At 44.0% G+C, this 14087-nt stretch overlaps 1 protein-coding gene across 1 annotated transcript in view; it reads right to left on the bottom strand.

Annotated features, from left to right (window-relative positions):
* The window catches only part of SMPD3 (sphingomyelin phosphodiesterase 3), a 124458-nt gene that overhangs the window by 32333 nt on the left and 78038 nt on the right, over positions 1 to 14087 (bottom strand). The window contains exon 3 of the mRNA XM_083452677.1: positions 6379 to 8003. Coding sequence (XP_083308803.1) covers positions 6379 to 7725 — 1347 coding nt within the window. The 5' untranslated portion in view covers positions 7726 to 8003. The remainder of the gene's footprint in view (positions 1 to 6378; positions 8004 to 14087) is intronic.

Raw genomic sequence — 14087 nt, 5'->3', positions numbered from 1 at the left:
TCTAGCTAGGCTAGAGGATCTGAGCAAGATTTACTGATTTGTTTTATTTGGAGTCCTGGCAGTAAACAAGTCCCTCCATCCCATCTTAGTGAAGACTTGGGAGTTGATAATTAAGTCTATCAATCCTCATAGTAGCTGGAAAAGAGGCTTACTTTCCTGCAAGAGGGGTGGAAAAACAGCTGCCAGCTTGCCTGGATGGGTCATAAATCAATGACTCAGCTCTGGGCAGCTGGAAGCAGACTGGTTTTTTAATCCCTTAATCCTTAATATATGCACATGCTGAAGGGAGTCAGTGACATGAATGATGCCCAGATTTTGGAGAAGTTTGGCTTCTTCGTTTTTGTGTTGTTTTTAATTTTATGAAAGCCCCGTACAGTAAAAGAATCCAGCTTTACACACTGCTGCTCATCGGAGCACATAAAAGCTGTTCTAGATGGATCAAGGATGCTTTGTCTTGGTACAAGGCACCTTTCTGTTTTGATGCTCAGTATGTTCCTACCCCTGCACCAAGGGTGGAGGTTATCTGCCAGTGGAGGGCAGATCCAAGTGGTGGGCTGGTCCAAGGGCCAATGTGGGCAGAACCCCCCTTCTCACTGTGTCTTTCCAGAACCCCCTTTTCTCCTCCCATTTCTCCTTACCTAGCAGGCTGCTGGTTGTCCCTTGTGCCACAGAAGCCTGCCAGTCTCGGGCTCCAAAACCTTCTCCCAACATAGATCCAGCAGGCACCCTCACTTTTGAATTTCAGCTGTCTCAGGGAGGCCTTTTTTATGTAGACAGGCCTCTGCGCCTGCTTACATTTTTTATCAGCCAGTCCCTGTAATCATATTGCACTATTTTTATGGTGTTTAATACATCGCCATGTTATATTGTGTGCGTTTTGGTGGTACACAATACTTGAATGAATGAATGAATGAATAAATAAATAAATAACACACTTGTCAAAGCTCTGAACATGCAGAATAATTTTGAAATTAGACTAAAGGCTGCATGCAGGCCAGAAGCTGCCCACCCCTGCCCTCTTTGGAAAGCCAGAGAGGATCTCTATCCCCAAAGGACCACCTTTCCACGTATCTTTCCCTACCTTTTGCCACCTGCCCATAAACTGAGGCTCTCCTCTGAGTGCCACCTCCAAGGGAGGTCCAGCAGGTGGCAACAAGAGAACAAACCTTTTCTTTAATAGCCCCTTATTACTGCAAAGCTTTCTCCAGGGAGGCCTGCCTGGTACCTGCTTTGTTATTATTTTGGCACTAGGCACAGATATTTTCTCTCTCCTCCATGCATTCTGGCTGCCCCAATCATTGGATGTTTGTTTTGTTCATCTCCAGTTGGGTGCGGTGATTACAATAGGGATGAACCCATGTTAATATTCTGAGTATGTTTTTAACATGCTTTCATCATTTTCATGGTTGTTGTTGTTTTTACTTGTGTTGTAAATCGCTTTGGGACTATTTTTGTAGTGGAAAGCGACATACAAATCTAATAAACCTAGAACAAGTTCCCTTGGGAGCAATGTAAGTTGTGCCACCATTTTCAGTAGGGTTGTACAGGGGGAAAGGTAGCTGCCCCCATGGAACCAACAGCAGACAAGAGAGGAAGCTCTCAGACCACCTTCTAAGTGAATGCATTTTTGAAATTAAAAAAGTCTCATGCAGAGGTGTGAAGGTGTTTTTGTGTATATTCCTCCTAAAATATTCACATGGAACCAGAACAATACAGGCACTACTGTAGGACCCTGCAGAACTGGAACCAGTCAGAATTTGGTCTTGTGTCCATTGCTACCTTGTATGCAAAATGTCCCAGTTTCGGGCTCTAGCAATTGCTGGGAGATCTGGGAAAGGCTGAAACCCTGCAGAACTGTTGCGAATCATTGAAGATGCTACTGAGGTAGGCAGATCAGTGATCTGCTTCATAGAACATAAGAAGAGACCTGCCAAAGCAGGCTCATGGCCCATCTAGTCCATCAATATGTTCTCACTGTGGCCAGCCAGATGCCCCTCATACAAGCAGGACCTGAGCACAGCAGCACGTTCTATATTTGTGATTCCAAGCAACAGGTATTTAGAAGCACACTGCCTCCAACCATGGAAAAAGAACATAGCCATTGTGGTCAGTAGTCACTGATAACCTTAACCACCACTACCCATGAATTTGTCTATATCCCCTTTAAAGCCATGCAGGTATATGACCATCACTGAATCTTGTGGCAGCAAATTCCAAAGGTTAACTGTGTGTTGTGCGAATAAGTGCTTCTTTGCATCTGTCCAGAAGCTTCCAAGCTTCAGCTTCACTGATGGCCCTGGTGGGTTCTCGTATCATGAGAGAGGTTCTCCCTACGCTTTTCCCCACACTATTTTCAAGAAAGCATCCTTTAAGAATTGGAGGGCATGGCTTGCTTAATTGGCAAATGGGACGCAGGTCTTGGCATCCTCCAAGATTTATTGCATTCCGTTGTGAAAGAGTTCCCCGTCGGCCCCTACAAACTGTTTGCTGCAGTGCTGATAAAGAACAAGGGACGGGAAGTACAGCCAAAAGTCCAAGTAAGAGCTTGGGCAGGAGGTGAGCCAGCAGCTCCCCAAGCTCATAAACTGACAGATGCGCCACACAGTAAAGTCAATGCAACTGGGTTTATGAGATGGGCAAAGTCCATGGCCACTGAGATCATAATGCCTGCCTTTTCCTCCCTGCCTTCACAACAGCTCTTTTTGCATCTCTCTCTCAGAGATGTGTTTTTACCAGGAATGGGCGACATTTTGGTTTCTCTCTGTTTCTCATTTCCCCCAATCTCAAATTCACGTATCCACACATATTTGCAGAACAATTTTCCCTAATATAATGTACCGTATTTTTCGCTCTATAAGACGCACCAGTCCACAAGACGCACCTAGTTTTTGGAGGAGGAAAACAAGGGGGGAAAATTCTGAATCTCAGAAGCCAGAACAGCAAGAGGGATCGCTGCGCAGTGAAAGCAGCAATCCCTCTTGCTGTTCTGGCTTCTGTGATAGCTGTGCAGCCTGCATTCACTCCATAAGACGCACACACATTTCCCCTTACTTTTTAGGAGAGAAAAAAGTGAGTCTTATAGAGCAAAAAATACGGTACTTTCGTATGCTGCTTTTCACTAACATATGCATTTTTATTCATACTGAGAGAAGACTGAGGTTGATGGGGAATGTCCCTATTCATCTGAATGGACTAGGACCCACTGCCTAGCTCCTTTTCCCTCCCGTATCAACAGCAAAAGCAGAAGGCAGAAGGCCACAATCTATACAGACCAGAGAAGCCCACTTTGCTTGGGGCCTGGCTTACAGCAAATGGAACAACAGACTCATTTGCCCAGAAGAAAGGAACAACTGAAATTTTACTAACTTTGTAAATGTAGGTGGGAAACAGGCAGGGGGTCACTGCAAGCAGATGGGAGGAGAGTTCAGCAAATAGCTCTGCCCCTTTGATTTGCAAACAGCAGAGCTCAGGTTGAATACAGAGATTCCGAACTCTTAGAATATTTTTCCAAAAATCTTTAGGAAGTCTCTGGAGGTTTTTAATGCTAGAACTCTTAGTCTATTCTCACACTGCTCCAGGGAAACAAAATTCCCTTCTAAAAAGATGGACACCACTCAGAATTTTGTTCAGTCTGCACTTTAAAGCAAGCTGCCCTAATTCACACATTCTGGACTGTTTATTTATTTAATCAATTTACTATTTTTTAAAAATCTCAACACCATTTGCATTAAAAAAGTCAAAACTCTAAATAATACATTAAAACATAATACATTGATGCAAATAACTATGAATAATATCAACTAAAAATATCCCATATAGCAGAAAGTCAAAATGCTCAAGAAACTTTTTAAAAAGGCAACTACTAAGCAGTTCAACTGGGCAATTAGAGCTGGGAAAGGCCTAAATGAAAGGATCTATGTGTGGAATTTTGGCAACATAAACCTGAATGGGGAGGGAGTGTAGCTCAGTGATAAAGGATCTTGCATACAGAAGGGCCCAGGTTCAATCCTTGACATCTCTGGGTAGGGCTGGAAGTGATCATTGTCTGAGTTCCTGCCTGTCAATGTAGACAATACTGAGCTAGATGGGCCAATGGTCCAATGTAATGGTTCCCTATGTTCCTAAAACATCCATCTCCTGGGCAGGGCTGTGTTTCGTTCCATAGCAACAACAAAGGGACCCCTGACCGTTAAGTCCAGTCGTGGACAACTCTGGGTTTGCGGCGCTCATCTCACTTTAATGGCCGAGGGAGCCGATGTTTGTCTGCAGACAGCTTCCTGGTCATGTGGCCCGCATGACTAAGCCGCTTCTGGTGAACCAGAGCAGTGCACAGAAACGCCATTTACCTTCCCGCCAGAGTGGTACCTATTTATCTACTTACACTTTGTGCTTTTGAACTGCTAGGTTGACAGGAGCAGGGACCAAGCAACGGCTCACCCCGGCTCACCCAAGAGCTCACCCCGTCATGGGGATTCGAACTGCTGACCTTCTGATCGGCAAGCCCTAGGCTCTGTGGTTTGACCACAGCACCACCCTATTACAAGGAATTAAATATTACAAGCACAATACTCTATACTAATTAACCAAGATATAGAAAGGAAAATTAAAGCGATGAAACAAAAAAGATTTGAATTTGCAAAATAAACCAGGGAAGTTATTGGCCTGGCAACTGAATAAGAAAAAGGGGGGGGGGGGAAAGGATAATCCATAGTCCGCTAAAAAATGGAACCTCCATAATCAATCAAAAAGAGATAAGAAACAAATTTGTTAATTTCTACATAGACTTTTGTAAGAAGGAGCAAGAAAATGCAGAACTGATATCGGAGTATTTGGAAGAATGTAAATTGGACAAATATCAGAAGAAAATGCAAAGATATTAAATACTCCAGTATCAATGATGGAAATGCAAAGGGCACTAAGTCAAATTAAGACAGGAAAATCCCCAGGGCCAGATGGTCAGTCAGCAGGATATTATAAGAAATTTAAAGAATTTATGGACAGTAAATATCATTTTTATGGCGTGTTATACGTTAAAGGAAAATATGATGAAAATTACCCACAGACGGTATTTAACACCTACTAAACTAGTGAAAATGTTTTTAAAAAGAAAAAGGTAAATGCTGAAAATGCAATGAAGTTAGAGGGACCCTTTTTCCACATGTGGTGGCCCTGTAAAGTAATCAGGGAATTCTGAGAATTAATTTACAATGAATTTTAAAAGATATTTTTTTTAAAAAAAACTTCCCCAAAAGTCCAAGACATTCCTTTTGGGAATGGTAACAACAGAAGTCCCTAAAAAACAAAAAAAAAACAAAAATTTATTATATGCCACCACTGAGGCAGTTTAAAATGCTTGAATATGCTGAATTGGCAGGCATAACAAATAGGGTAAGAGAAAAGGAAGATAAAGAATACAAGGAGGATTGGGAAATGTTTATTGGATATTTTAAGAACCAGTATAAACAAGGAAATAACCTAGCAGGTCTTGAGTTAATCCAGCAGAATAGGAGTTAATAGAATTTAACAAAGGAAGAAATTCAAAGATTAAAAATTTGGAATACGTGATTTAATAGATAAATAAACAAACCAGAAAAAGGGTGGAAGGGGTGAGTCACCAGGTATTTAGTTATATGTTGAGATTTGTATGAAAGTTGTACAACTGGGGGGTGGAGGGAAGGGGTGGGTGGGATGTGTGTGTGTTTTGTCTCTGTATTAAAAATCCAAATAAAAAATAAAAAAGCTCACAATGGAAGTTTCCACTTCATGAGATGCATGGCGTGTCATCCTCAGTTAGCAAGCATCTATCTGTCTGTGTGGTTGCTGGGGATGTAAGGGAGTGAGCTTAGTGGCCAATGAAATGCAAAAAGAGCAGATAATAAAAGCAAAATGATTATGGTTGCCAATTAGCAAGGCAATTCTGGCAATCATCTTGGCAAGGGTTACATAAGGAACACTCGGCTCTCCATGTGGGAGCCACCACGACCCACCTCCCCAGGGCTGTTCACTGAGCTAAGGACTGTAAAGTTCTTTGCACACAAAATGGCAAAGAAATGATATAAAAGAGCTAGAGAAGAGGAGATCCAAAATCATGGCCCATAAGGATGTTCTCGTTTGCAGGCCATATCAAAATGGATAAGGGCCACTCCCAGGACTTGGGACAGGTCCCAGTCATTTTGATGCCGTGTTAGATGGCCCAATGGTCTGACTCAGTATAAGGCAGCTTTCTATGTTCCAACAAAGCAGGGGGTTCTTTATTGCACACCACAAATTTTGCATTTGCATAGTGGCCCAGACATGCAAAGTACACACACACATATGCACTTGTCCTGCTTGTAGACCAGAAGGTCCATGAATCAGTTTATATAGAAAGAGACCTACCTTGAGAAACAGGGCCCCCTTAGAAGACAAGGCGTCTGTTCCTTTTCCATTGGGATAACAGTGATAAGCAGCATCCATAACTGGATAGCGGCTGGCAAAAAGCAGGCCACTGTTCACAAACTTAAAGGTACAGCAGCCGTGGCAGCTGTAGACCCCAACATCGTACAGAATGTATTCAAAGTAATGGTGGAGCTCCTCTTTCAATTTCTCAGCTGCCCTTTTGTCAAACACTTCCTGCAAGCACAGGAAGTCCAAATTGGCAGGGAAGAAAGCGGAGATCTCGTGGTCAAAGAGCTCGTCTGTGTTCCTCTTTTTTCTCAAGGAGGTCTTCTTCATCAGTGAGGCCTTGTAAAGGAGCTTGCTGTTGACAGTGCTCTGGTCCACAGGGCCGTCTGCGGCACGCACCTTCACTAGGGACTCTCGCGAGGCAGTGTAGCTATCTAGGCTCCCAGAATCCCCCTCTTTCTGCTTATGGTTCGGCGTCTGGCCTTTCAGGCTCTCGGCTTCAGATTCTGGTGATCGGTCTGCTGGCCCCTTGCTGTTATTGACTTGGCCACCAGTGCCATCCGCTTCCAGGTCTGAAATGTGCCCATTGTCCTCTCCACCTATGCGCACAATGCACGTGTTGCCATCTTCGCCCTCATTGGTATCTCCTCCAGCTTTGCCATCTCTACCATCTTCGCTGTTGTTCGAGCCGGAGTTGTCCCCTTTGTACTCCATCGAGGTTGTCCTCTTGATGCCCACATTGACTGCGCGGTTATTACTATCTCCACCCTGAGGAGAGACCAGGCTGCTGAAGCTTGCTGCGCTGATGGACGTGTTTGTGGGGGAATCGATGTAGATTTTGATCTGTGGCCTGCTAGCCCCATTCCGTATCCGTCGCCCGACCTCCTTAGCACGGGCCTGTGTGTTGAAAACATTGTTCAATCTTGCCAAGGAGTCTGGGAGCAGGCAGACATTGGCGCTGCCAAAGCAGAAGCTTTTCCCATTGCTGGCGGCCTTCCACTCCGTGAGCAACGTGCTTCCATGGATCTGGCTCTTGTCTTGCAGCCTAGAGTAGACGTACGGTCGCCTAGCAGACTGGAGAGGGGACCAGAGCAGGAAGCCAATCAGGGCAAAAGGCAGAGAGACCACCAGCAGCGCCAGGTAAATTGGAGTGGTGATGATGATGCACAGAGCGTGGAAGTAGCACGGATCATCTCCCCTTTGGCGCTTCTCATAGGTGGTAGGCACAAAGGAGGCTATAAGCCTGTCTCCAAGCCAATAGCATGGGAAGATCAAGCCCCAGGAGAAAGAGTGCAGTGCTGACAGAAAGCCGTTTGGAAATGGGGAAGTGTATAAAACCATTGCAACTCAGTTAGGACACCCCTTCAGGACCTTCTACATGGTGTCATCACCGCCCGCCAGCCATCAGAATGTGTGTTTGCAGACAAAAAAAAATAAAAACAAAATGTCCTAGCGAAGTTGTGTCTTCTAGACTGCAAGAAGCAGTTATCACCTTAGGAACACCATTTCATTTCGCGACAGTGAGAAGGAAGCGATGCAACCATTCCTTTGGATGTTTGGTCTCTGTAGACTTCAGAGTGTATCATTGCTCATCACAAGAAGCCATGGCAGAAGTTCACCTGCGAAGACAAAAAGAACAAGAATGCTCATGTTCAGAGGTGTCCACTGCAGGGAAGAGCTATCAGAATTATAGAGCTGTAATATTCCCCACAAACAGTCAACCAAGGGTTCCAGGGTGATACCTCCACACACCAGTCTGGCCACCGGCATCTCCTATGGCGCCTGCAAAAGGTCTCAGTAAGTATCTCTTCAAAAATCCACAATGCATGAGTAACTCTTTGCTCTTCCTGCCAAGTACCTGTTTACACTGGTTCAGCCTCTCCTCCATTGCACATGCACCCTCAGGCATCCCCACACTTCACTGGACACCCACCCTCCCACCAGTTTTGGACAGAGGAGCAATGCAAAGCTGACCTCCTCCCTGAATATTCAGCTTTCACGAAAAAATGTAAGCTTTTATAGAGGTATAAAGGAAAACATGTAGGCAGTATTCTACCCAAGTCCATGCAAAGTAGCACACCTCATTCTGCCTTCTTGTGTTTTGGCCAGTGAGTGCAAAGATAACCCATGCTGTTATCCTCATGATTAAGAAGAGAAAACATTGCAAAAGCAACAGAGCCCCTCCTGCCCTTCTCTCCACAATAGTGAAGCATACTCAGTAACCTGCTCTTCCAGAAGGCAGTTTGGAAAAGGAGGCAGAGGGGTTGTTCCACAGGAGTTTGGAAGAGGCCTGGATCTTTGCTTTAAGCTTGTTGTCAAGAGTTACAGATTTGTCTGGGTTCCTGATCTACCACCAGATATAGTTGTGGGATGAAGCAGAGAATTCCTACCAGGAACTGTGAGATGTATCCTGATCAGAGCATGTCCTTGGAACTTTGAAATCTCTGAAACTGTTACATCTTTACATGGTTTCTCTCTCTTTTCCTTCAGTCCAGTGCAGCTTCTTAGGTGGGATGGAAATGTGAAAACAAACCAATCAGCAAGTCCCAGGTCAAGCACAGGGTTGGGCATCATTGGGCACTTGCTGAGGCCCGTGGCCCTAAGCAGGTGCCCCCTGCCTACCTCCACAGCCCCCTGGGGCCAAGTCTGCTCTTCCTTGCTATTGCTGAGTCTCGTACTGTCACCTTGGGGTATGCAAGCACTGACAAGCGGGAGGAGATGACACTGCACCCCACTATGAGGTTTTTCTCCTTCCTATTTATCCTCACTTTGAGGTAGGTTTAGGCTGAGATACTCAAGGTGAAAAACTGGTCACCCAGTGAGCTTAGTGGGGCCTTGATCCCAGGTTTTCCAGATTCTACTCTGGCCACAGAGTTCTTATTGTGCATAACCTTTGCCTCAAATTTTAAAAAGTGTGATGGTCAGACTGCATTGGCAGCTTGGAGGGGATTTTATAATCTCTTTCTCTCACCATCTCCGCTTGAGCCACCACTGCTTCTTATCTCAGGTCTGCCTACCTCTTAGCAAAGGCAACTTGCCAGTTATCTGCAGGTTCTTCCTAGACAGCATTATGTGTGTCTTGCATTTTATCACTTAAGCTAATCAGGCTTGAAACAGCAGAGAAATCTAGGGACTGGACAAGAAAAGGATGGAAAGAGGCATAATTCCAGGAAGCAGCATATGCTGAGGTCCTGAGACATTGTGAAGTGCTGGTGAAAATGTCCCCCCCCCCCCAGGAACTGTAAAATGTACTATTGTGAGAATTCTCTTTGTGCAGAACAAGGTAAATCAAGCAGTACTTGAGGGTCTTCCGGCCACTGACATGGGTGCAAGGTGCATTGCGGAGCACACAACACATTCCCCAAATGGGGGCTGTGTGCCAGTGGAGGGTGGGGCCAGAGAGAAAAGTGGGTGGAGTTACCTTTGTACAGAAACACAAAAGCCAGATGTTGATTTCTACACACAGACTGCAGCATCCTCCATCCAGGCGAGAGCAAGAGGAACGATCACAGTTCATGCAAAAGTAGGAGGCTGCAAAGCAAGGCCCGGGGGCGGGGATGTGGCCTGGGGAGAATCACAAGGGATGGATAGAGAGGCACTGAGGGCCAAATCTGGCCCCTGGAAGCCTCAGGTGTCAGGGTGAGGAACCTGTGGCCCTCTAGATGTTTTTGGAGTACAATCCCCGTCACCCTTGGCCATTGGCTATCCTGTCTGTGGCTGATGTAAGTCCTATGTACACTTAACGGGGAGGAGATCCCACTGAACTGAATGGGACTTACTTCTGAGTAAGACATGTCTAGGATTGCACTGGAAACATTTAGTTGTTTGGGAGAGGGAAATGTCTTAGGCTGCAACCCTATGAAGACACTTACCTAGAAGTAAGTCTCACGAAATTCAGGAATGCTTCTTTCTGAGCAGAAATGCATAGGATTATGCTTTTTTATATGGTGTGTGGGTTGTTTAATTGCGTAACAAATTGGCCAAATCTGCTGTGACGTGGTTTATACATTTGTATATTTCTAAATTTGCTACGGCCAATGGCTAAGGAATGTAATGCCACTAATTGAGCTTCTGCCTGTGGTTCATCGCTCAGAAGCTAAGCTATTATGTGCCTGACTTTGGAAATTAATGTGTTTGCAAACAGCTTTAAATGCTATTGAATGAGAATGTGTGTTAAGACAACTTTCTCTAAGAAGTTAAACCAAAACTCAGTGGAGCAAAACAGCAGTTTGCTGTGGAGGATGAAAAAGCCAATCTGGCAAGCAACGCAAAACACTCCCCACAAGTAGAAAATGAACATAGCGGGATGAAGGTTGGGAAGATAGCTTTATTTATATTTTACAAGGGGGGTTGTTCTGATGTGGCACAGCACAGTCCAGCACATCTTGCTCCACAAACCACATGTTGTGACCAGGGCCAGATTTAGGTTTGATGAGGCCCTAAGCTACTGAAGGTAATGGGGCCCTTTATATGTCCAGCTGTCCTTTGCCAACAACAAATTGTCGCTGGTTTTTTGTGTGTTGAATATATGCTATATGGTAATATATGGACCTAATAGGTATCTAAAGCCCTTTGCACATAACAAAATATGTATTTTATCAAAGTGATTTGTTTTTTATCTTATATTTTGGAAATGTACACCCAGGTTTTTTTCATTTAATTTTTTTGGGGCACCCCAAGAGAGTGGGGCCCTAAGCTATAGCTTGTTTAGCTTATACGTAAACCCGGCACTGGTTGTGACAGATGGAGTGTTCCACTTGGACTAAGTTTCAATCCCTACCCAACCTCAAAGCTTATTGATTAACCTTAGCTACACTCAGCTGAACCCTACCTCGCTGGGTTGTTGTGCAGGCGTGTACCTTAGGGAAGAGCAGAAGGTAGGTTGGGATCTTCCTACAGTCTATCAGCATCAGTTTATTTCTGATCCCCAGCAGTTTAATGATGGCAACAAAAATGTGCCCCCTCCCCTTTTAAATTTGGCTGTGGAAATGAAGACCACCCTTGGAATAACCAGGAGGGGACACTGGCGTTAAAGGACTGTGGAACAAACTCCCAAGTCTAAGAATGTGCCTCTGTTTTTAATTCTAACTGTGGGCACCAGTAAATACCAGATATAATCTAAACTCTGTGCAAGTAAATCAGGATGAATCTACTAGGGGTTGTATTCAACCAAGACCTTACTTGGAACTAATGACTACAACTAATTTAGGTCTATTTATTTTGTTGGGTCTACTCCAACTAGAAGTTAGTTGACTATAACCCTGCAATGGTTTGGAAAGTTGTTTGTTTGTCCGTTCACTCTGCATCTGAAGATAGCCTAGCCAAATGCAGCATGATGGTTCCTGAGATCAAGGAGCAGGTTTTCATTTAGGTTTGGTTACAGTTTGGTGTGGAAGACAGAAGTGCCTGGCGTGCTCTGGTCCATGGGGTCACGAAGAGTCGGACACGACTAAATGACTAAACAACAACACACAGTTTGGAGCCATTTTGAACCAAGGTGCCAGACTGAACCTTTCAAACCTGCACGGATTTTAACTAATGATTTCAAAATTGTGTTGTTTTTGGTTTCTTAGAATGCCTAAGTAATGCTGGGCACGAGACTGCAAATGCTCAATGAATAAGAACCAGGCAGAGGGCCTTCTCAGTAATGGCCCCTGCCTTGTGGAAAGCCCTCCCAACAGATGTCAAGGAAATAAACAACCATCTGACTATTAGAAGACATCTGAAGGCAACCCTGTTTAGGGAAGGTTTTTTTGTTGTTGTTGTTTTATCGTGTTTTTAATATTCTGTTGGGAGCCACCCAGAGTGGCTGGGGAAACCCAGCTGGATGGGCAGGGTATAAATAATAAATTATTATTATATTCTTATTATAGGTTACCTGGAAGGGTCCTGCATGGGATTTACACCTGGCTCTGCTTGGTAGGCTGTGAAGACCTATGGGTGCTTTAAAAAAACAAAAACCAAATAAAATATAGATTCATCTTAAGAAATAATGCCAGAGGGTCTGGGAATGGTAGATTTGAATTTTAGAGATGGCAGAGGGATGCAGTAATGAAATTGAACTAAATGTAGCCTTCTTGGTCCAGTGTACCGAGGTAACATGAGCTCTGTGCCCAATCCCATAATTATCTAAGAGAATGGAACAACCATGAAGAACTCTCAGCAGTCCACTGGGTACTTAGCATGCTTTGAAGAAACCCCAGCCTGATTGTGTAATTACCCAGCAGACCAGGGGTAATTGGTCTCTGGGGTAAACAACATACGGTCCTTCAGGGTGTGGAGATACCAAATGGAGAAGGGACTCATCATGCACCCCTTGCAAAAAGACGGCATGTGCTTCCAGTGGGAATAGTTGAATGCAATATAAGAGCTTCGATTTGCATGTACCGGTAATAGCTAGGTTCCCTTTCCCACTCTTTATTTTTATTTTAAACTACCCACATAAGATAAGCCACAGCAGCCAAAGACAGTTCCCAGGGTTATTCCCTCCACATTAAAAAGATCCATAACTATCCCTTTGAGAAAAGCTTTTAGGGTAGAATAGAGATCAAAGCATTCCCAAAAGAGTCTGACTTTTGGTTACAATCTTAGTTTCTGTACCGGATGGCTTGGCTCAGTATTGGGTGATGTGGCAAAAAAAACGAGATTTCTTGGGGCTGTTTTAAACCCCCACCCCACCCCCAATCTAGGGCACAATTTCAGATCTCAGGAGGACGGAGACAAGGAGATTTCCGTGGGAGGAGAACATGATTCCTAGCCAACCATCAAGTGGGGAACCTGTGGGGCCCTCCAGATGTTTCAGGGTATCTACTTGCTCATTGGCCACCCAAAACAGCAGAAAAGATTGCATAGGCTAGTGTATATGCATAGGTGCAAATTTTCAAATTACTATAATTTAAATAGAAATACATTACATTGTTTATTAAATTTATATCTCAGCTTAATGGTTGTTTCTTCTATGTTTTTACCTGTTTCTGTTTTATCTTTAAGCTTTTGGATGCTGCATGTTGCTTAAGTAATCTGAAGTAACCTTTTATATTTACAGTACTGAAATGTGTTTTTTGTGTTCTTGTATTTGCTATTTTATTGTTATGCTATTATGTTTTTGTGCAGCTTGAAATGTGTTCCTGTTTCCTTTGTTGTAAGCCGCTATGAGCATTGTTGGATATTGTTCTTGTTTGGTTATATTGATGGATTTAATTTTTTTTTTACTGTTTTAACTTTGTGTTTTGTTTTTATTTCTTTTTTTGTACACCACCACAATATTTTCAAATGGCAGGCAGTTGACCCATTTTTTAAACAAATAGATATTACTTAGAGCACGTTCACATCTCACACTGAAAGAACGTTCAACACACTTTTAAAGCACGAAACCTTCTCCAAAGAGTCCTGGGAACTGTAATTTCCCCTCACAGAGCTACAATTCCCAGCACCCTTAACAAACTACAGTCCCGAGTTCTTCGGGGGAAGTGATGTGCTTTATATGTGTATCAGGTGTTCCTTAAATGCTTGACGTGAACAAATACCCCCATTTTGGTTCTTGGGCGATGGTGGGGGCCTAGTTTCACTTCCTGTGTGCCTTTGATGAAGGAACGAAGTCTTGGAAATCTCTCTCACCTCTTCCCACCTTCCCCAGAGGAAAAAAAATGTGGGCTGACAGCCTTAGCTCAGTTGAAGGGCATCTGTATTACATGCAGAAAGTC

Source organism: Podarcis tiliguerta, assembly GCF_965153285.1.
Source record: "Podarcis tiliguerta genome assembly, chromosome: 8".
Lineage (NCBI taxonomy): Eukaryota > Metazoa > Chordata > Lepidosauria > Squamata > Lacertidae > Podarcis > Podarcis tiliguerta.
This window is presented reverse-complemented; position numbering and strand designations above follow the sequence as displayed.